At 39.1% G+C, this 23,986-nt stretch overlaps 2 protein-coding genes and 1 long non-coding RNA gene across 3 annotated transcripts; 1 reads left to right on the top strand and 2 right to left on the bottom strand.

Annotated features, from left to right (window-relative positions):
• Positions 1 to 2,719: 2,719 nt before the first annotated feature.
• Positions 2,720 to 4,632, bottom strand: LOC130722363 (protein NUCLEAR FUSION DEFECTIVE 4-like). The gene is made up of 2 exons (XM_057573065.1): positions 3,524 to 4,632; positions 2,720 to 3,125 (listed from the first exon to the last, which is right to left on the bottom strand). The coding sequence occupies exons 1-2, from the start codon at positions 4,630 to 4,632 to the stop codon at positions 2,720 to 2,722; spliced, it is 1,515 nt and encodes a 504-aa protein (XP_057429048.1).
• Positions 4,633 to 16,968: 12,336 nt separating this feature from the next.
• LOC130725131 (pentatricopeptide repeat-containing protein At5g48910-like) lies at positions 16,969 to 19,575 on the bottom strand (the record flags this gene model as incomplete). The annotated part of the gene is made up of 1 exon (XM_057576385.1): positions 16,969 to 19,575. A coding segment is annotated over one exon (1,677 nt), but the record flags the coding sequence as incomplete, so codon positions are not given.
• Positions 19,576 to 19,878: 303 nt separating this feature from the next.
• Positions 19,879 to 21,832, top strand: LOC130724608 (uncharacterized). Its single transcript, XR_009014579.1, has 2 exons — positions 19,879 to 20,169; positions 20,875 to 21,832. It is a non-coding gene; the product is annotated as an uncharacterized LOC130724608 (long non-coding RNA).
• The last annotated feature ends 2,154 nt before the right edge of the window (positions 21,833 to 23,986 follow it).

Below are 23,986 nucleotides of genomic sequence, written 5' to 3' on the forward strand. Positions count from 1 at the left end.
GCTGGAGTGTGACTGAAATGTGGCATTTGAGGAAGAAAGTGGCTGCCACCATCTTCATTGCTTGGAGCTATGGCGGAGAACACACGGCGCTGCCACCCACAAATTTGGTTCCACACAGAACGCTTACAGAGATGTTGTGGCAGCATCCTTTGCTATTGTGTGTGACCGTGAGTGTCTCGTGGCTCTTTCTTCAGAGCACAACAAATAGCCAATGACAGCATCACCCTTTACCATAAATGAAGAGTTTCAGTGTGTGTACAAAGGATCCATATTTAGCATTAGGAAAATAACATTTTCCTCATACTATTGATGTCAAAACTAAAATAGATAGTAAAGAGGGAGAGATGTTAACCAATTATGAAAAAATGAGAGAAAAATATATATATCACAGGTAATGTTAGAGAAATGAGATGAAAATACAGATAATAACATTGTAAAGAGAGTGGAGTGTGAATGAATCATTACTCAATGGTTCTTTTTAGACTTAATTACAACTTTGGTCCCCGACGTTTACCAATGCCACGATTTTGGTCTCCCACCTAATTTAATTACATGGATGGTCACCGACGTTGTAGGTCGTGTGCAACGTTAGTCCTACCGTTTATTTCTTAATGGAGGAGACTTACGTGGACGTCTAGTTGGAGAGAAAAAGGAGATCTGAGGAGAGATGGAAGCACGTAAGTATCACGTGAACTCACGTGAACCTTATATGAACTCATTATACCCAAATCTGAAACCCTAGGGATCTAAATCGCGTTACCTTCTTCGTTCCAAGGAGGTCAGGGGTTTGGGTATAATGGGTTCAGATAAGGGTCACGTGATACTCACGTGCTTCCCTCTCTCCTCATACCTCCTTTCTCTCTCCAACTGGACGTCCACGTAAACTTCCTCCATTAAGAAATAAACGGTAGGACTAACGTTGCACACGGCCTACAACGTCGGGGACTATCCATGTAATTAAATTAGGTGGGGGACCAAAATCGTGGCATTGGTAAACGTCGGGGACCAAAGTTGCAATTAAGCCTTCTCTTTATAGATGGCAAGGTGGATGTAAAGAGTGAAAATAGAGTGGAGTGAATCTACCTCTTTTCTTTTTCTTTTTTTCATATTATCTACCATTCTCTCAATTTTCTCAATTTTCTTCTTTTCTCTCTATTAAATGTAGGTGAAAGAGTGTGAACAAAATATTTTTCATGTGATTAATAATATGATTAAATGAAAAAAGAGATAAATAAAATATAAAAATATAAGTGAATTGAAAGAGTAAATGAATCATATTTTATAGTTCAGATGTAAATGTGCAAGATGTTTAGAAGTAAATACATTTAAATGAGATTGTCTAAATCACTCAAGGAGTATCTAGGGTAATACCATTCTTAGCTTATTTGGGTCCATAATAATTTGGCATATGTCTTGGAAAATTCTACATGACTGATCGGGGGAAATCGACCAACACTACCCGGGAATGAGTAGGGAGAGAGAGGAACAACGAAATTCCGGTAAGGGGGTGGCGAGATGATGGCCTTGACGGTGCTCCGTTGTTCGTCGTGCCCGGGAGGGATCCCTACGGTCTTGTGGATAGAAAAACCCTCTCTTGGAGAGTTAATCTTACCATGATGCGGATGTTTCTAGCTTGAACATGATTGCATCCCGTGAAGGATACTCGTAAGAAAAAAAATTTAAAAGAGAAGAAATTTTTGATGAAATGTCTTAATAAGTGGGTAATGTTTTCTATGTTGTTGGTAGAGCTCTTTGTTAGTGATTTGTTGGCTTAGTGAATAGAAAGATTAACATTCCATTTGGGTTATTTAGACAATTTAACTATGTGATTACTGGAGGAATGAATGTTGTTTAAGCTATGTATATATAGTGTAGTTAAATAAGGTTTATTTGAGTGGATATTGTTGTCTTCCCTCGATATTTTACAGGGAACTTCTGAATCAAAGTTCTCTTTTGATTCAAAGAGATGTGATGTACGTTAGTTGTTGGACCAGCATAGCACAACTCAAAAAATCTTCTCTCAATTGAACTTCAAGACCACTGTTATCAAATATGGAGCTATGGCGGCCGCGGTTTCTTGGTTGGTTCTTCGCCATTATTTATTATGTATGGCAGAATTTTGGCTCTCCCACATGACCCGCCATTCACAATTAACAAGACTGTTCAAGACATTGTATCACTCTTTGTTTAGGAAGTTATACAACTCCTTGTCTTGATGCTTATCTTGGTCCTCTTTGATCCCAAAATTGAGATTGTATTGTAATTAAATAAGGCTCTCCAACACCCATCCACCTTGCTGATGAGATCCTTGGTCCTTATATGTTTCTGTTTAAAATAAGGCTCTCCAACACCCATCCACCTTCAAAAAACAGAAACATTTAAGGACCAAGGATCTCATCAGCAAGGTGAATGGTTGTCCGTTGTCCTGATGTAGATTGGTATTAATGATATAAGAAGAGTTTCATAGCATTGTTTTAGAAATGTATCCCGAGATCAAGAAGTTACAAAAACAAGTAATAGGAGTGGGGAATTTCATCCTGAAACAGAAGATATGAAAAGAACAATATCAAAACAACCAATTGCAATGATTAAGGTTAATTTACCAAAACAATGAAAAGATAAACTTTCCATCCTGTGCTCATATCAAAATAGTAATGACTGAATAATAATAGTACACTTATTTAATAAAGTTACAGTCTTCACTAAATTTTGAATCCTATTATTTCTGTGAATAAAATTTGCGAGTCCTCGCATGAAGAATCAAAGCCAAGACAGTTCCAAGCAAGCTAACGGAGCCCCAGATGAGAAAAGTGTGATTGTAGCACTTCATGCCTAGGCATTTCACATGTTCATGCCCTTCCTTATGGTAAAGAAGTGCAGCTGAGTAGCCAAATAGAAAAGAACCAATGGGGATGTTGGCCACGACCACATTATGGTTCACTGAGAAATGTTTGGTTCCAAATAACTCAGTTGTTGTGGAAACAGCTATGGAAGTAATTGCTCCAGTGCACACGCCAATCACTGCAGTGCTGGTGTATAGAGAAATGTCTGTTTTGTTGAGTAGTAAGAAGAATGCAATTGATATTGGAGCCATCGCTACCACCATTGAGGCAGGTCTTGAAATTTTATGTTTCCCCCTGAAAAAATTAATAAAACAAAGCCATATCAATAAAAGGAGTGGTTTTAATGTTCCAGCTTGTTTGTCTTCATCAATGTGCATCAACTAAAGCAACCAAAAAATTCATAGTCATTATTTGCATTAAATGAAAAATGTAAATGTACTGATCAAATCCTTCCTATTAAGATGATCGACATCAAAATTGTGTCCGTCTCTATAGGGTCTTTATATCAAGCTAATAAGTCAAACATGGAGGATGAACAAATTATCATGGATTCCATCGCAAAATCGGTCGCTATTTGTGACTGAAATATATATATTTAATAGGTGAAATCAATGAAAATTTATGTTGACAAATATAGATACGAAATGTTTAGGGTTTAGAGTTTAACACGATACCTATAGAAGTAATCCATGAGAGACGGTATGAGACGGCCGAAGAACCCAAAAGATGAAGATAGAGACACCAAAGATGAAGTGGCAGAGCAACCCCTGGATTCAGCTATTTGTCCCAAGTTATTAAGAAAAACTAAACCAATTGTTGCTCCAAAAAGATAGACAAAGAAATATAACCAGAAATTTACTCTTCTGAGCATTAATTTCACTCCAATTTCCTCCATAACACCAACCTCTGAAACTTCTATTCTATGTTCACCCTCTTTCACCCTCTCTCCATTAGTACCCTCCTCCATAGTAAAATAGTAGACTCCAAGTCTTTCCCAATTTTTGTGACATGACCCTGCTAGTTCCTTCATCTTCACAGAAACTGGGACTAGTAGAAGCAAGAGAAGGGACACTACAAGACCAATCAGGATTCCAAGTGAGGAAGTTTTGCTTGTGACAAATTGCAAGCTGCTCATCACAGCATATATTCCAGTGCCAATTGTGATAACAAACATAACAGCAAACCCAACACTTGTGTTCTTGGAACTTGTGGATTCAATTTCTCTGACAAAAGGAGCTGCTATTAAGCTAAATACCACTGGTATGAGAGAGTTCAGGAAGAGAAAGGTTCTAGCTTTTTTGTGTGGAGAAACAGCTTCAACAATATTGGTATAAATCTTTGCACTTAGTCCTTGGTAACTGCTTGTTAACCCCACAGCAACTTGACTATCAGATTGAAAGTTTCTTATGGCAACAACAAAGCAAACTGTGTTGATCCAACAAATGCTATTTCCAGCCAGAAAAGTTAGCAAGAAAACATGCCAATATGATAGAGAGGCAATGTGGTTTGTTATGAAGAGATATTGCACTCCATAGCCGATTAATCCGAGAATCGAACCGATTACGAGGACAAGCCAGAGAGGTAGGTAAAGAGAAGCAAGGCCAGAAAACCAGCCAAAAAGTTTCCCTGCATCAGAGGCAAAAGAAAGGTTATTGAGATGCACTTGGGAAATAGAAAGAAGCTCCTTCAACTGGGAAGAGTAAGCAGGGAAATCGGTGTTTGTCCCATTTATGGCTTGGAACCAAATAATGGCCACAAGGCTTAGCCATTTAAGAGTAGTAGAAGGCATGGTGATTGGTGGAATAAGCTTCAAGGAGAAGGCCACAAGTTAAACCATGCAGGAGGGAACTTGCACAGAAACTTGTGGCTTTCGGTGAAAAAGGTGCATCACATTTTCACATAGAACAGAACGATCCCATATTGTGTGTAAGTCCTTGTTATAAACTACGTATCAGGTATGTGTGTGTGTGTGTGTGAGGGAAACTTAATAATTGGAACAAATCTGTGATTTATCTTTTAGAATTAAGGAGTGTGATGCTGCTTTAATCTGTTCTTTTTTTTCTTGCATCTTAGAAATCTGCCTAGATATTGGAATATATCTCTGATTTGTCTCTCAAATGTTACTAGACGGATTAAGGCATGCTAACTTTTATTCCGGGCCTTAATCTGCCTTAATCTGTCAAGTAATATTTTGTATCATTTTACATTTATTGTGAATTTGAATTTCCAATTTTATTTAATAAAAAAATTGTTTTACATTGTAATATCATTATTTTGAATTGAAATATTTTGAAATTGTTGTGTCTCATTCTCTGTCTGACTAATAAACACATACTAGTTAAAAGTCATATTATAAGTTTGATAGTACCACACTCGTGCCTTTTTAATTAACATATTATGAGATTTAATTTCATTGGTAGAACACGAAATTGGATCACATAATATCTTGATTCTCATTTGGATAGTCGGCAAGGTGAGTTGTGAGATAGTATGTTGTTTTCGTCAATATGATGCAATTCATGCATGAGATTGATATGGGCCAATAATCATGGACTCCTTTGAATTTGGAATCATGTCATTGTTTACTTTACCATGTATCTGAATTAACTCAAACACTTACCGTAAGCGTATAGTATTTGTTGATGTAATCATATATGAACTTATCCATCAAATTGTGTGAAAATATGAAAATATCACCCTGAATAATCTGTGCTCTACAACCTAATAAACTTGATTTGACATAACAAACAAAATACAAGTGATTAACTTCTGTGATATGATTTTGCCTCTATCACTGATGAGTCGATGCATGTGGTTTTACATAAGCAACTGTATAGCAGAATCACAAGTTTGGTCATCCAATCAGTGGTGACTAGAAACTTGGAGAAAAAATTATCTCATAGGAGGAAGAGACGAATCATGTTGGTTGATTGCAACCGAAAAATTTGATTATTGCAGCAAAATGGGAATAGGTCTAACTTGATCATAAAAAAATAATAGATATTAAGTCAGTGTAATATATAAACTCTATTCGGTAATTAAAGATCATACTTCCACTAGTACACATTCACCATAAATTGAAACGAATTTGATTAAATACGGTGCATTGATTTTCAAATAGGGGTTGTTTAAATGACTTATGAGAAAATTTGGGTTAAATAATCCATTATCCAATCACATTGAAGATAAGTGAGGTGGAATTTTTATAATTTATTTATTAATTTATTTTCAACTCACTTATCTCCAATGTGATTGAATGATGAGTTATTTAACCCAAGCTTTTTCTTGAGTCATTTAAACAACCCTTTCAAATATAAGGTCATCATAAATCAAACTCAAACATCGGCGTTTCGAACAATCATACCACCCTTATCAATTGGTCATTTTGTGCATATTTTAAATATATGGATAAAAATATTATGATTGATTCTTTCTTAATTTAAAGAAATTAATATCTATATATAACAATCTTTTATTTTAAAAAAAATCTTTGTTTACCTTTATTTAATTTTAACCAAGTTATTATTTCTATTTATCATTATCGATGGAAATTATTCTATTGATTGATACTCTCCTAATTTGCTCTCTTTGTTTTTTTTTTCTTCCTAAAGTTAGTTATTATTAAATATGATATTAATATAGAAAAAAATTCATTTGATTCTCTTCTAATGTATAGATTTAATTTAAGATACTTAATATATATATATATTAAAAGTTTCATTCACCATAAATGGTACGGCTCGTTGAGGATCACAAACCTACCAAACAAAGTTGCGCCTATCAAAAAAAAAAGAAAAACCAAATAAAGTGTCAATGACATACTATCCACACAGAGATTTGAGCACACATCATTGGGCATTGGGGATGAGATTCAAACTCTTGTTCTAATGACCAGGTGTACGAGCGCATATTGGCTAAAATTTCATTGTTAGTTCTTTCTTGATTTAAACTTTAATGATGTCTCAATTTTTTATACAATAGTCTCGTAATCTTACTACTTACTAATTATTTAAGTAATAACCATGTATTTTTTTAGCAAGGTAAAAATGAAAACAAAGACTAACGCGTAAGAGTTACAACACCCCAAATAATTCGCTAGCAAAATATGCGAAATACCAATAGGTGCCTCCTAAAAATTTTGGAACTCAGAGGAGCGAAGCTTAGCTAAAAAAATAAGCTGCCACATTTCCTATATTGAATAATAGAATAAGAGCAAACATTGAACTATATTGATAGAAGACTTCATCTCTAATGGGCTTCTATTATTGATTTATTTCCAACCGGACTCAACAGCTTGTTATTAGCTCATGTTATGAATATAATAACAAAAAAATTTGATGAAATGTCTTTCCTTTTAGCATAGTCTTCTATAATAAATTTTAGGATTTTTCCTTTGATAGAAAATTATACTCTATCAATTAGTACTTTCATCATCATGTACTGAGTCCCTACCGCTTAGTTTCACGACTAGCGCTTGTCGGTACACCTTAACTAAGAAGAAAAAAAAGACACAAATACTGTTCCGGTATAGAACCTTAGACGTGGGCTAATCAAACTGAGAGCAAGCGAAGTAAATGAAAACTAAGAAAATTGCGTGAAATGATAGGTCCCCTCGCCGCTTGGGCGGTGCCTGTTATTTATAGCTTGGGTTTCAATCCGGTTGGATCATGAGTTACCCGGCCCATTTGATACATAAGTTTGGTCAGCCCAATTATTAGTTACATTGATCCGCCCATACCAGACCACAAGCCCTCAAGACACTAAGACTTAGTATAAGGCGAATGTGTCTTTAATAAGCCCTCAAACGTTACATCACATAAAAGCCAACAAAGGCGTGTAAATTTTGATTCCTGCAAATTTTGATAAAACAGATAATGATAATCATCTTTGCGTGTTGAATCAGACTTGGCAGCTTTCCTCAACTGTCACTTCGTATGCCTTTACCGTGGCAGATTTCAAAGTCATTATTGCCTTACCTGCCATAAGTACATCAAGTAGATATCCTGCATATTTTTGGGAACTTGGTGCTACAACATTATCATGTATTTTAAAACTCCACTAATACAATCATCAAAATGGAAGTAAATGTAATAAAGCTGCTATTGAATTTATAAGCGAAAAGTCGTATCCTTTCTCGAAATGTCAACAATTTTGAAACGTCACATCCCCCGGACCAAAATACCCCCTCAGTCTACCCTTTCAACAAATCTCATCCCTTCAATATTCAAATTTCTCATGCCAACGTGTCCTTTTGATCCAATCGTCAGAACCCGTGCCTCGGGCCCACGTATGAAGGCACGCGTCCATTCACTCACCATTTACCTCACCCTTTCATCTTCATTCCTTTGTCTATATAAAGCTCAAAGTTTCTACCCCTCTTCCACACTTCATTCTTCCATATTCCTATTCTCCCTCTTACCATAGCTAACAAAGATTCAAACTTTTAGTCCTTCCTACTAAGTTCCCTCGACGTTTACCATTTTCCACCCACATTTAGTGGCAACATCTCCAGAAACCATTCAAGTCTTCACCTTTCCCAGGTAAATCTTCCTTCCCTTTTCCTTATGCATATTTACCATTTTACATGAACATTTTGCATTTTCAAACCCAGAAACTTGAACTTTCTTCAACCCAGAAACTCATTATAAATCTCTTGCATGCTCGGTCCTACAACTTAAACCCAACTCCTACCTTCATCTTACTTTTCTAAAATTTTACTTTCAGGATTCCTTCTGAAAAAATGGCTGCCAAAAGAACACGTAGGGAAACTTCTGCACTTAATGTTCAAACCACTGCAGACTCTTTATGGGTTTCTAGTAAAATCAAAAAACAGTTTTCTAAAATCAATACCCCAAAAGCTGTCAAAGATTTAATTACCAAATATAACTTTAGAAAAGATGGCCTAGATGCCCACCTGGATATACTTCCCTGTTCCCCTGACGAACCATGTTGCTTTGGACAACCAGACAACCAAGGGCGAAACTTCACTTACCTCTTTGAAAGCCTCTTTTCCGATTTGAAGTACGAAATCCCATTTTCTGATTTCACCTGTTCTATTCTAACCCTGCTAAACGTAGCCCCTACCCAACTTCATGGTAATGCATGGGCTTACCTGAAAGCCTTTGAAATCCTCTGCCTAACCTTAGGCATCGAACCCACTAGCAACAAATTCTTTTATTTTTTTGAAACCTGTGGGCGCAACGTTAGGGGCGAATATGTTTCGCTCGCTACTGTTAGAGGCTTGGGGCTGTTTACCCTTTTCAAAAGTCATTACAAACATTTCAAAGGAAAGTTTTTCAAACTCCGTGAGTCTGATCGGTGTAAGGATATATTCTACTTCGATGATGGAAGCCCTCGATTCCCTTTTTATTGGACGAACCAATATGAGGTAATCATCAAAATTCCTGATGATGCATTGACGCCCGAGGAACTAGTTGACTGCCGATTCCTGTCAAACCTAGGATTAAACCTTAACGATTTTATGACCGCCCTTTCTAAAAATCAAGTGAGTGTCTACATTGGTAAGGAATCCTAACTTACATTTTCCTTTCCTGCCTCACCTTATGTTTGTTGGTATTTTAATATTCCTAACTTGTTGCAGGCAAAATGGCTCGCCTATCAGAGGAAGACATCCTTCGTTTCCGTCGTGAACAACAAGCCGCTCGAGAAAAGAGGAATCCCTCCAAGTCACTTGCTGATCAAGACACTAGCCATTCCGGCACCGAAACGGGTCGCCCTACTAAGAAGAAGAAGAAGAACGAAGATCCGGCTTCTACCAAAAGCAAAATCATCAACCAAACTTCTCTGGAACAATTCATGGGCAAAAGCGGTGCTCTTGAGGCGAACAAAGGATGTCCATCAAGCGGTCCGCCCCCTTGCTGGAAGAATTTATTGAAGGAATTTGAAGTATTATCCTCAACTGAAGTAACTTTACTGTGGGACTCGAAGATTGACTTCAACTATCTTGTGGAAACAAACTTAGTGTTTGAGTCGGACCGAGAAAAGATGAGAAAGATTGGTCTGAAAGAAGCTTGTCAGGCCATGATGACTGAAGGTTTAGAGATTGCTGCCATCTCTAAAATGATCGACTTAGAATCTGCTGGGTTTGACGGTCTTGCCAACGCCAAACTCATTGAAGAAAAGGAGAAAGAGATTGAAAAGATGAAGGCTACAATGAAGTTGTTGGACAAATCCAGCAAGGCAAATGAGAAAAAAGCCGCTGATTTGGCATTGGAAGAAGACCGCTGAAGAGAACAAAGCTTCCGCTCAAGCGTTAAGCGGGGAGAATGAAAAAATAAGGGTTGATCTCACGCAACTGACTACAGTGCACAACCAAACTCTGAATGAGAATTTTAAGATGACAACGGAGATTGCTGAACTAAAATGCTCCGTCTTGGACCAATTCGAAGTTGGCTTCGCCAAAGCACTGAATCAAATCTCCTTCCTCAATCCTGACCTTGCGATTAACTTGGAGGGTTCAAACCCTTATGCTCGTATCGTGGACGGTAAACTAATCAGCCCGGATAACGCGGATGGGGAAGAAGAAGAAGAAGAAGAAGAAGAAGAAGAAGAAGAAGAGGAAAATGTCAACACCAAAGAAGGAGAAGGAGAAAACCACTAGCTGCAAGTCTTGTTCCTTTTCCTTTTAGCAAATTATGTAAAAGACCTCCGGTCTCTTTAATTTTCGTCCCTTTATTTTCTTTGCTTTCATGTACTGAACTTTTCCCTTAACGTAATGAATTTCCTTTCAGCATCACCTGAGTGCCTCACATTCTAATTGTTTCGCCTAAAAACCCACGTATATTATAATTGTTTCGCCTAAAACTTAAAACTTTCATAACTTCAGTAATAACATTATCCCTTATTCACCCCAAACAATTATCACAATAACTAATTCTATGACTAAGCATAACTTTACTTAGTCATCCAAGTTATCATATAACTTCAAAACATAAGCATAACTTTAATTTACTTAGTCATCCAAGTTATCATATAACCTCAAAACATAAGCATAACTTTACTTAGTCATCCAAGTTATCATATAACTTCAAAACGTAACTTAACTTCAATGTCATTTACTAACCTTTTCACCAAAATCGATCCACCTTCATCATTTAGTCGAGCACATTGCCTTCACATTTTACTGTACATAGTAAATACTCTTGAGTGAATCTCTTAAATGTTGTAAAGTTTAAACTTAATCAACTACTTTGGAATCATAAGGCCTTTGTGTGTATAACTTAGTCAAATTTTCATTTTTGACATAGTTAATCATGGAAATCAAAGTCATAATATTTGATTTCAGTAATGTGCTCGCGTGGAGACTTGTGCTTAGTTTGGACAAGCTTAAATCCAATTTAAGGCTGTGCTTATGAATTTGTTGTCAAATGCTCTTGTTTTAAGAGACTTACTCTTTTCTCAATTGTCTGACGTCGCCCAATTGATAGACCTTAGTTGATAAGTTTCCGCTATGGGTAAAGGAAATAAATAAAATGATACGCCCTTGATCACTTTAAAAAGGTTATGCCTCGTTAAAAACTCTCCCGCCTGGGGTAGAGAAAAGAGTGCATACCTGTTATTCATTAATAGTTGATGCCTCGTTCAAAACTCTCTCGCCTGGGGTAGAGATAAGAGTGCATCAAATTTAGTCTTACACAACAAACATAGTCTTAAACGATACAAAGAACAAACGTAGTCTTTAACACACTCAAACTGAAACAACGAAACATAGTCTTAGACACACATAAACTGAACCAAACTGTACAACACAAAGCAAACTGGACGACCACCCTGCACTTCAACTGTAATAGTAACGGAGATGCTGTGCGTTCCAAGCCCTTGGAACCCTTCGCCCAGATAATTCCTCCAAATGATAAGCCCCTTGACCAAGCTCTCGCAGAATCCTGTAAGGTCCTTCCCAATTAGGTGATAACTTCGAATCATCAGGTCCCTTTGCCTTTCTACGCAGCACCAAATCACCAACTTTCATTTGCCTCGGGACCACTCTAGAATTGTATCGCCTTTCCGACCTCTGTTTTACCATTGCTTGCCTTAGGGGAACTTCTGCTTGCGTTTCCTCTGCCAAATTGAGATCAACCAGTCTATTCATGTCATTCTGGTCTTCATTATAAGTCGCCACCCTGAAAGTTACATCTTGCAACTCTGCTGGGATCATAGCATCTACCCCGTAAGTCAACTTGAAAGGTGATTCGCCAGTAGTTGATTGAGGAGTAGTATTGTAAGCCCAAATTACCGTGATCAACTCTTCAGCCCACAATCCTTTAGCTTCGCCTAGTCGCTTTCTAATTCCATTGAGAATGACTTTATTCGCTGACTCTACTTGACCATTTGTCTGAGGGTGCTCAACTGAGGCGAAGCGCATTTCAATTCCCATTTCTGCGCAAAAATTCTTCACGCTCCTGCTAGTAAACTATTCCATTATTTGAGACGATAGTTGCTGGAACACCAAACCTGCAAATCAATTTTCTCCAATAAAACTTTCTGACTTTTTCTGCTGTTATCTTCTCCATTGATTCCGCCTCAATCCACTTAGTGAAGTAGTCTACCGCAACCAAAATAAATCTAATCTGAGAACCTGCTGGAGTAAACGGTCCCAGAATATCCACTCCCCACATTGCAAATGGCCACGATGAACTCATTGAACTAAGAGTTTCAGGTGGCGCCCTATGTAAATCTGCATAAATTTGACATTTTTCACACTTCTTCACATATTCCATACAGTCCCCTCTTAAAGTTGGCCAATAGAACCCTGCTCTGAGCACTTTCGCCGCCAAAGATCTGCTCCCACATGACTTGCACACACACCTTCATGAACTTCAAACATGATTCTTTCCGCCTCATCTTTAGAAACACATCTCAATAAAGGCACTCCAATCCCTCTTCTGTACAATTGATCGCCCAGCAATGTGTAACGACTTGCCTCGCGAACTTGATCCTTAGAAAATGTCAGCACATTAGAGCCTTCTGCTTCCAAACACTTTTTGATACACCCCATCCAATCTGAATCCGCTACAGTCAACACCATCATTGTCTCATCCTCTTCGATACTTGGGCTGTTTAAAACCTCCTGGATGACTGACTTATTGTTCCCCGGCTTCTTGGTGCTTGCTAACTTTGACAGAATATCCGCCTTGTATTTTCCTCCCTCGGAACATAATTGACCTGCACCGTGCCTATCTGCTTTATCAATCCTTGAGCTTTCAGTAAATACTTAGCCAGCTGTGCATCCCTCGCCTGATATTCACCCTGAATTTGCCTGGAAACTATTTGAGAATCTGTTTTAATCATTATGCTCTTGACTCCCATCTCGATCGCCAACTTCAAACCTGCAATTATAGCTTCGTACTCTGCCTGATTATTACTTGCTTTGAAGTCAAACTTGAGTGACTGCTCAACTGTCACGCCTCCTGGTCCTTCTAGAATTATTCCGGCTCCGCTTCCCTTGACATTGGATGAACCATCCACAGACAAACTTCATTCTCCAACTTCCATAGTTTTCTCACTAGAAGACATTTCATTGACAAAATCCACCAACACCTGTGCTTTAACCAGACCTTTCCTTTCAAAAGTGATTTCAAATTCTGACAACTCAACAGCCCAGGAAACCATTCTTCCAGCCAGATCAGGCTTTTGCAAAACTTGGCGAAGTGGCAAGTCAATTTTTACCACAATTGGAAAGCCTTGAAAATAAGGTCTTAATTTCCTGGCGGATATGATTAAAGCTAATGCAGCCTTTTCAATTTTTTGGTATCTAACCTCAGCTCCTTGAAGAGCATGACTCACAAAATATATGATCCTCATATCATTTTTATTCTCTTGCAACAAAACTGAACTAACTGCATTATCAGATATGGAAATAAACATTGACAATGAAATACCTGGAATTGGTTTGGCTAAAATTGGCGGGCTGGACAAATGATCCTTCAAACTTTTGAACGCCCTTTCACATTCTTCAGTCCACTGAAAAGTTTTGTTCTTCCTTAAACATTGAAAGAATGGTGCTGATTTTTCCCCAGAACACGGAAGAAACTTGGACAAAGCTGCTATCCTTCCTGTTAATTTTTGCACATCTTTAACTGAGGTTGGACTCTGCATATCAAGTATCGCCTTACACTTATCAGGATTTTCCTCAATTCCTCTCTTTGTGATCATGAAGCCCAAAAACTTTCCACTTTGAATTCCAAATGAACATTTTTCTGGGTTAAGTCTCATGTTATGCTTTCTTAGCTCGCCAAACGCCTCTTCAAGATCAGAACAGTGTGCCATCATTTCCTCTGACTTGACCACCATGTCATCTACATAAATCTCCATGTTCCGCCCCACCTGCTTGTCAAACACCTTATCCATCAACCTCTGGTATGTTGCTCCCGCATTCTTTAGCCCAAACGACATAGTTTGATAGCAATAGTTCGCTTGATTTGTCATAAAAGTTGTCTTCTCTTCGTCTAGCTGATACATTCTTATCTGATGATACCCTGAATATGCATCCATGAGGCTAAGCATTCCAAATCCAGACGCCCTGTCCACAAGCTTATCAATATTCGGTAAAGGATATGAATCCTTAGGACAATGCTTGTTTAAATTTGTATAATCTGTGCACATTCGCCATTTTCCATTAGCCTTCTTCACCATTACTACATTCGCCAACCATGTTGGATACTTAACCTTCCTAATGAATCCAGCTTCCAGTAACTTGTTGGTTTCCACCTTCACTGCCTCTGCCTTCTCTTCGCCCATCTTTCTTTTGAATTGAACAATAGGTTTCGCCCCGGGATTTAAAGCCAATTTGTGACAAATAAATTCCGGATCGATTCCTGGTAGATCCTTTTGCACTCCATGCAAATAAATCCATATTCTCAGATAACAACTTTACCAACCTGTTCTCTTGACCTGTAGTTAAATTGACACCAACTTTCAAATTTCGCTCACCAATCTGGATCGCCTTAGTTTCCTCCTCTGATGTCATCTTGTGCTCAATGAATCCATCACGGGGATCCAAACTAATGTCTGTCTGATCTACATTCACCTCATATACTCGAAGCCCCTCTTTCACTGCCTTCTTTCCCATATGTCCATACTGCTTGAAACTTTCTGAATAACACTTTCTGGCAACCATTTGGTCAGCCTTTAAAACTCCAACTCCTCCTTTGCTCAACGGATACTTAGCTGTTAAGTGTCGTGTAGAAATGATCGCCCCCAATCTGTTTAGTGATGGCCTCCCAATGAGTACATTATACGACGAAGTACATTTTACTACCAAAAACTTAATAGCAAATGTCTCCGCATTTTTCCCTTCTCCAAAGACAGTCTTCAGCTCCACATAACCTCGAACAAATACTTTTTCTCCAGAAAAACCCACTAAAGAGCCATCATAAGACAACAAGTCAGATTCAGTTAGCCCCAATTTTTCAAAAGCATCACCATAAATCAAATCCGCCGAGCTTCCTTGATCTAGAAGTACCCTCTCAATTTTGTAATCAGCAATTCTCAGCATTACAACAATTGGATCGTCTTCATGAGGTTGAACTCCCTCAAAATCTCGCACAGTAAAAGTTATATCGGGTTGATTGGTTGCCCAACTTCCCCAATCGTTAGAATAAACAGCATTAATGGAATGGACGTACCTCTTACGAGCTGAATTAGTCATTCCTCCACTGCGAAATCCACCAAAAATAGAATGAATCCACCCCTTCGCTTTCCCTTCTGATTGTCTGTTTTGGCCATCACTATCAACCTCTTTTCCATCTTCAGTTCGCCTTGTTGAAGTTCCTGCTTCGTCTGAATTGCTTTGTCCTTCAAGCTGTTTCATACACCCAGCCTTTACCAATTTATCTATCACCTTCTTCAGAGTGAAACAATCATCAGTATTATGTCTCGAGATCCTATGATACTCACACCACTTCTTCTTATCCACATAACCTGTTGACGGCTTTGGCTGCCGCGGAAAACGGATAACGTTCGCCTCCAGACATGTGTGTAAAGCTTCAGTCAAATTAACCGCCAAAGGTACTGCACGATCATTTTGTTTCCGGGTCCACGTCATTGAATGTCCAGGCCCACGCACTCCATACGGTTGAGCACGATTTTTGAAATTAGAACGGTTATCAAATCGGTCGTCATAACGGTTGCGATTGTTATACCCCGCGTTGCCACGTTCAGTCCATCCCTTCGAATATTGATCCGCAACCGCTCCCTTCTTCGCCTCCAACTGCTGTTTCTGCCCTGTAACCGCTGCATTTGGGCGGTTGTTTTTTATCTAATCGCTCTGCTCCTCCCTGATGTATCCTTGCACCCTTTCGCGTAAATGTGCCATTGTCTCCACAGGTTTTCTACTTAAATTGTTGTTTAAGCCACCCGGCTTCAAACCCAATTCAAAAGCTGCAATACAGATTCCGGCATTTTATCCTCCAAATGAACAGATAATTGATTGAAACGCCCCATGTAAGACTGCAAAGTCTCATTTGGTCCTTGACGAACATTGAATAATGTCGCCGGAGTCACCTTTTGTGCACGATTGGTAGAAAATTGAGACAAGAACTTTGTAGATAACTCCGTGAAATTGACAATTGACCTTGAAGGCAAAGTTGTAAACCAAATCATCGCTGACTTCTTGAAAGTTGATGGCAGCATTTTGCACTTCAACGCATCTGATGCGCCTACAATAACCATTTTTGTGTTAAAATACACTAAATGGTCATTTGGATCTGAGTCGCCATAATAAGAATCAAGCTTTAACGTCTTCAAATTATCTGGGACGGCAGTGTTCGCTATTTCCTCTGTGAAAGGTTGAAAGTCCACCACCGTCTCAGCCATTCTTCGATCGCCCTCTCGTAACCCCTGAGTCTGATTGAGATCAGTAAGTTGATTTTGTAACTGTTGATTGTGTTGACGAAGTTCATTGAGATCATCCATGATCCGCTGAAGAACATCAGGAGGAACATCATTTTGTTGAACGTGATTCCTCTCTCCGTTCGCCCCGAATCGAGTCACCATCGCGGTGAAAAACGAAGCCTAGGAAAGTATCCTTCGGCCCCACGGTGGGCGCCAATGTTCCGGTATAGAACCTTAGACGTGGGCTAATCAAACTGAGAGCAAGCGAAGTAAATGAAAACTAAAAAAATTGCGTGAAATGATAGGTCCCCTCGCCGCTTGGGCGGTGCCTGTTATTTATAGCTTGGGTTTCAATCCGGTTGGATCATGGGTTACCCGGCCCATTTGATACATAAGTTTGGTCAGCCCAATTATTAGTTACATTGATCCGCCCATACCAGACCAAATACCATGCCACAAGAAGTTCAAGAAGCGCGATTCAATCCTCTAGAACAGATATTTCTATTGTTGATAAACAATTATGCAGACTCTGATTATCATGAACATGGGAAGCCCCAAGCTATGACTTACTATATTTCATTGGACATAAATATTGGATATTCAGGTCAAAAGCCTACTGACACCTGTGTTAATGACTACTAGCTGAAGTGAAATCTCAAATGCTTTGACTAAAGATTTTGGCTAATAATCCCTTTCCTGAGTGTTTGAATTCTGGTTACATGCATGCAAGTTGTGAGTGGGCGAATCTTTGGCGTGTGTGTGTGTGTGTGAAGAGCTGAAGATGGCGGGTAGTGTGTGTGTGTGTGTGAAGAGCTGAAGATGGCGGGTAGCGCAGGAAGATGAGGTGCATTGAGTGCGTTAAGTGAAGGAGTTAGTTTTGGTGTCAAGTGTGTAGAGTAGGGGAGAAGGAACGGTGTGGAGTAATATGGTAGGTGAATGGTGATGAAAGAGAGGGGACGAAGTTGTGTTGGGTGCTGGGGTTTGTAATTGAAGGGTAAGAGCTATATGAGAATGGAGGAAATCATGCAAAACAAAACTATTCATTGTCAAATCTGTTGCCATACCTAGACCAAGTGAGTCTTTTCTAATTTAGAGAGTTGTACCGTCCTTTTTATTTTGCAAATTTATTTTAATTTTTTAGTGTCTGTCATAACATACATTCTAGTACACTGATAGTGAACAATCACATTTTTCTTCTCCTGTATCATGCAACACAGGTAAGATGTACTGATGGGTAACCAGCTGCAGTTATCCCCTGTCCTATTGTTTCAAGCATTCTGTATATGTCTGAAGAACAGTCATGGTCTTTGTCCCCTGCAACAAAGTGATGAATTCCACCCTCCAGTTCAACCAAACTCCAACCTGCAACTTTCTTGCTGACTTTCTCAATCATTAATTTACGAACTCTAACTACATCTTCCCATTTTCTTGCTTTCGCGTAGATTCCAGCTAACTGTACATAATGCCCATCATGCATTGGATCCAACTGTATCAACTTATTTCCAATCTTCTCACCCATATCCACAAACCCATGAACCTTACACGCATCAAGCAGTGTTGCCCACAGTACAGGGTCCGGTTCTACTGTCATCGTTTCAATCAAGTGAACGGCTTCATCCACTAAACCAGCACGAGCCAGGAGATCAACCATGCACCCGTAGTGCTCCATCTCAGGTTGAATGCCGTAACAATCCACCATTAAGTTAAAGTAACGCTTGCCTTCACTAACAAGACCACCCATGCTACAAGCATTTAGGACTCCAACAAAAGTCACATTCACCGGAATAAAACCCTCACTTAAGAACTTGTGAAAGAGCGCAAGCGCATCCTTCGCAAGACCATGCGAAGCCAACCCACAAATCATGACATTCCATGTCCATATATCCTTTCCTGAAATCGATTCAAACAACGCCCTCGACTTCTCAATGCAACCACACTTCGCATACATGTCAACCAGAGCAGTTCCTACGGGAACAGTTATCCGAAACTTCAAGGACTCAATGGTGGAATGAACAAACCTCCCAGACTCTAACAAACCCAACTGAGCCGAAGCTGAAAGAACACTAACCAATGCTGCCTCATTGGGTCTAATCCCTTTCTCCCTCATCACACTAAAACACTCCAACCCATCCTCCAAGAGTCCATTTTGGACATACCCCATTATCATAGTGCTCCACGAGACAACATCTCTCTCAGGCATTTCATCAAACACTTTCTCCGCATCACGAATCTCCCCGTTCCTCACCAACCCAGCCAACACGGAGTTCCACGTGACCACATCACTGCAAAGGGTATCTTCCTCTTCCTCGAAAACCCTTTTGAAACTCTCGACGCTAGAACCACACTCACAGTACAAGTGAATCAACGCGTTCCGAACGAAAACATCGCGCGCGAAACCAAGCTTGACCACATGGGCGTGAACCTGAACCCCTGAGCCCAATCCCGAGGCGGCGCGTTTAGTACACGCGTGGAGAGCGAAGGTGAAGGTATGCTGGTTGGGCTTGACGAAACGCCGCCGCCGCAGCATGGCGGAGTAAATGGCAATCGACTCTGACGGCGGCGAGTTTGCCTTGGCGTGGCAGCGGATCATGTTGTTGAAGGCGAAGACGGTGGGGAACTCGATTGAGCTGAAGATGGAGATGCAATACTCGAGTGGGAAGGGAGTGAAGGAAGAGAGAGAGAGTAGAGAGAGAATGTGAAGGATGAACCGGGCATTGCCCGAAACGACGGCGTTTGCTTGATTTGTAGCAGTGATGGTCGCAGTGGGAGGGAAGCAAATAGTGGCGGTGTTGAAGGTTGAGGATCTGAAATGTGTCTCCTTAGTCGAAGAAGGGGTTTGGTTAAATTGGCCAACATAAAGAAAATTGTTTGTATCTCTCTCTCACTCTAACCTTCTTCATCTTCATCTCATACATACCACCTCTCCATTTTTATTTTATTTTTTGAAACCACCAGCTCTGCATTTTAAACTTGGCAAACTTTTGCATGTTGTTTGCTGAGAGACAGTTATAATGCTGTTTTTCTCACAACCAATAAATGAATGACAAGTGGATGCCAAGTGAATACTTATGTCATATCATTTAAACTTATAAATTTTTAAATTGGTCCTTCAATTATTTGTATTATAAATTTGACAATATAATAAAAATAGATTTATTTTTTCATGAAATGTTTATTTTCTGGTTTAGAAATCTCATTTACCATTAATTTAAACATTTCAAGTTTGAAAACCTACTCCTTCCTCCACTCCTCCTCCTCCGCCGCCGTGTCTCATCTTCCGGTCAAGCCGAAAAGCACCGCTGCCGCTGCCGGTGCAAGCCCTTCTCTGTTGCAACTTCTTCTCAAGCCCAGAAGCACTGCTGCTGCTGCAAGCCCTCCTCTACCGCAAGCCCTCCTCTACCGTGAAGATCCTCATCCCCACAAGCCCTTTTTTGTCTGAAGATCATCTAACTCGATCTAATTCGTTGTGTGCACGGTATTTCCTGACCTCCTCCTGCTTCTATTTCGTTTCTTTACTTTTATGAGTTATTTGGGTCTGTAGTTTTCTTGATAATGATTTGGGTCTGTAGTTACTTTTATGAGTTATTTGGGTCTACCCACTTCATCTGCCATGCCCAAATCATGTACAGAAAATGTCTCAAAGCCAGAAAGGTCCATAGGAATTGAGAATTGAGAACCCCTTGTGGTGACTAAAGTGGTGGGTTTTTGTGATGATGGAGGTCTGTTGGTGGTTGTTTGTTGTTTTTTAAGGTGAATTCTGGTGTGTGTTGATATTGTGGTGGATGAATATTTAGGTGAAATTCTAAGTGGTGCTTAGAAACCCATGTACTTCTTCAATTTGGAACAAATCTAATATAGAGATATTTTTTTTTTTTTTTGGAGAGGAAAGTACCTGTTCAAGCAGATTCCATGATACGGTTAAATCAGAGTTTATAAACATTCCCTTGACAATATCATATTAAAGCTCTTACGGAACAAAACTATTGTCAGCTAAGTGTCACTGTAAAATGAATCAATAAAATGGGGAAAGAAACCTAACACTACACAACTTCCTTCAATCAAAATTGAACTTCACCTGTTGGTTGTTGCTAATTGTTCCTTTTGCTTCATGATACGTGGGTTTCATCAAATCATAACCCAAGAGTAAGAAGCAGTAACCCTCATTTTTCCATCCTTGAAGGAACATTCTAATTGCAGCACGAGTATTAATCAACCCGAGGGACATTCACAATATTTGACTCGACCAACGGCGTACACATCAGAGAAGACTTCAACTCCGTGTTCAAAATTGTAATTGCTCTCCCTATTTTAGAGATTTATACCAGGGAGCATGGGCACAGGTGGCTTGGGTGTCTTTATTTTTTCCACCAATATAGCTTGAGTTGTTAGAACCACGCCGGCAACAGATACCGCACTTTGAAGAGCACATCTTGCAACTCGACTAGGATCAGCTACTCCAGCATTCAAAAGATCTTCATATGTGCCAGTCATTGCATTATATCCAATTCTCCAATCAAATATTCTAATCTTCTGGACAACAACATCTCCATCAACTCCAGCGTTAGTTGCAATTGATTTTGCAGGTTCAAGGAGTGCCTTTGCCACATCTAATATAGAGATATTAACAACTACTGGCAGCATAAACCAATTAAGGATAGTACAACATAATCCAATCTAGAGATCAACAACTACTGGAGATATTTTGCTGATTTTACTAAACTATCAATGGCAGCCCTGGAAAATGTCTTCTGTATGGAGTATATATTAGAGAGCCTATAAAGCAAACACATACTGTTAAGCTAGCATGTTTTGGGTTGGATTTGACTAATTGATTTTACTGAACTATCAATGGCAGACCTGGAAAATGTCTTCTTTAGGGAGTATATATTAGAGAGCCTATAAAGCAAACACATACTGTTAAGCTAGCATGTTTTGGGTTGGATTTGACTAATGCTTTGCTTTAGTCGTAGGTGTTATTAAGTTATTTGTCCTTGTCTGCTATTGTATTGGGTTTATGCACTCCTAGTGCTTCTCTTTAATACATCTTCTTTCCCTTTCAAAAAAAAAACCCCACATTTTGTACAAACCTTGACATTTTATCTTGTGTGATATTTGTTATGTTGTCTGATTTTGTGTAATTGTTATGTCAACTTTATGTGCTCCAAACCTGATTTTGTGTATTTTCATTGAAATTAGATGTCTAACTCTGACTTGTCCGAGAATGAAAAACATTTTAAAAATGTTTATGAAGGAGTCCCTGAGAAAATTGATGGTGATGGCGATGATGACGACGGTAAATCGGCTGAGGATGTTTCTGATACAGATGAAGGTATGAAAAACGGTAGAAAGGGGGGGTTTGAATAACGTTTTCAGTACAAAACTACCACCTTAAAGATTTTGACAAATCTTTTGAGAACTTAAGTGCTAAAGATAAGAGATAGAAAAGCACACAAGGATTTTATCCAGGTTCACTTGATAAATCACTCAAGCTACTCCAGTCCACCCGTTAAGGTGATTTCTTCCTTCTTAGAATGAAGGCAATCCACTAATCAGGTAAGAGTTACAACTGCACTTGAAACCTACAAGTGACTAACAATTACACTGACTTAGCTCACACTAAGATTCAATCTCTTAGTCTTCTCTAGGATCCGATCAACCTTGATCTCCTAAAGGAACTAAACAAACTGTTTATCAAAGAATTGTTTACACGAGATTTGCTTCTAAAAAGCTAATAGTAAACACAATGAATTTCAGATGAAAGAAAGCTTAGAATATTTTGAATATCTTGCGCGTGTGTATTGCTTCTAGTTAGTTTCTTCGCAGCTTCTTTCAATCTTCAGCCTCTATATATACTCCAAGGATTAGGGTTGAGCGTTGCATGGGAAATGCTACCGTTGGAGGGCAGTTCTGGAAAATCCAGCTTTTGCTGTGGCTGAGAACGTTAGGTAGGTCGTCAGGAAGGTACACTTGCTTTTGTACTTGGATAGCGACTTGACCTTTTAACCTAGGAGACTTTTGATCAGGGGAATACTTCATATTGGAACTTGTGAAGCCGGTTGATCAGAGTCAGAGGGAAAGCACAGATCCTCTGACCATTGTATCTTCTGATTCTGAACTCAGAGGGAAGAACATGGCCTTCAGAGTTTCTTGCTTCTGGACTTCAGAGTTTCCACTATTCAGCTTCTGGATCTTCAGTGTCTTCTACACCATCAGAACATCTGAACCTTCAGTGTTTCTTGGTTATCAGAACTTCTGGATCTTCAGAGCTTCTAGCGACTGAGTCCACATCAGAGTTTGTATAGCTTCAGAACTTCTGAAGCTTTTCCACTGTTCATACTGAACATGGTGAATGCGAAAGCGTTGCTTGGGTCACTCTTTATACACAGTGCTTCTGATTTGTGTGAGATTGAGTTGAGGTCAGAGCCTGTAAATAGCACACTCAGAAAAACACGTTAGAGTACCACAATTGTTCATATCAAAAGGTTAACTTGTAATCATCAAAACATAGAGTTGTACTACTAGATCAAAACTTGATCTTACAATCTCCCCCTTTTTGATGATGACAAAACTAAGATTTTTGATGAACAATTCTTAAACATTAAACTGAATTCACTCAGAGTTTAGAGATATAGAATAAGACTTATCCTGATGTGAATAGTTTATCTTGCTCATTCTGAATTCAAGTCACTGCTTGATTCTGAGTTTAGCTCCCCCTGAATCTAATACTTGATGAAAACGTTAGTAAAGTCTAGATTCTGAGCTAAATGATGTAAGAGTTCAGAGTGAAAAACTTATGACATAGATGAAAAACGAATAATCAGAGCGCATAAGTGATCAGAGTCATGGACAAGGTATCAGAGTCTTGGGTATCAGAGTCAACTTAGAATCACTTCAGAAGAAGTGAAATGTATTCCTTGTATTTGCCCAGTGACACATCTATGGTCATGAAGGTGGAACTCTTAAAATCTCCAAAAGAAAAATAAATCACACTAACACATCTTACACATCAAAAACTGGGTTTACTCCCCCTTTTTGTCATAAGCAAAAAGCTTGGGGTGTGAAAAACTTAGCTTGAAGTACAAGGTACTCCCCCTTAGAGAAGGTCTAAGTTTAAAAGAAAATGAAAACGATGTAAGAATCAGAGTTAGGCGACAATAAATAGAAGAGTTAATGCAAGGGATGAACGTTTACCACCGGTCAAGTGAGTAAATAGAAGGGTCAGTTACCAAGAACTTAACCTCGAGAAACTGTAATAGCATTAACTTTCAGAGAGAAAGTGAAGCCTATAAAAA

The sequence above is a fragment of the Lotus japonicus genome, chromosome 6 (assembly GCF_012489685.1).
Source record: "Lotus japonicus ecotype B-129 chromosome 6, LjGifu_v1.2".
In the NCBI taxonomy this organism is placed as follows: Eukaryota; Viridiplantae; Streptophyta; class Magnoliopsida; order Fabales; family Fabaceae; genus Lotus; species Lotus japonicus.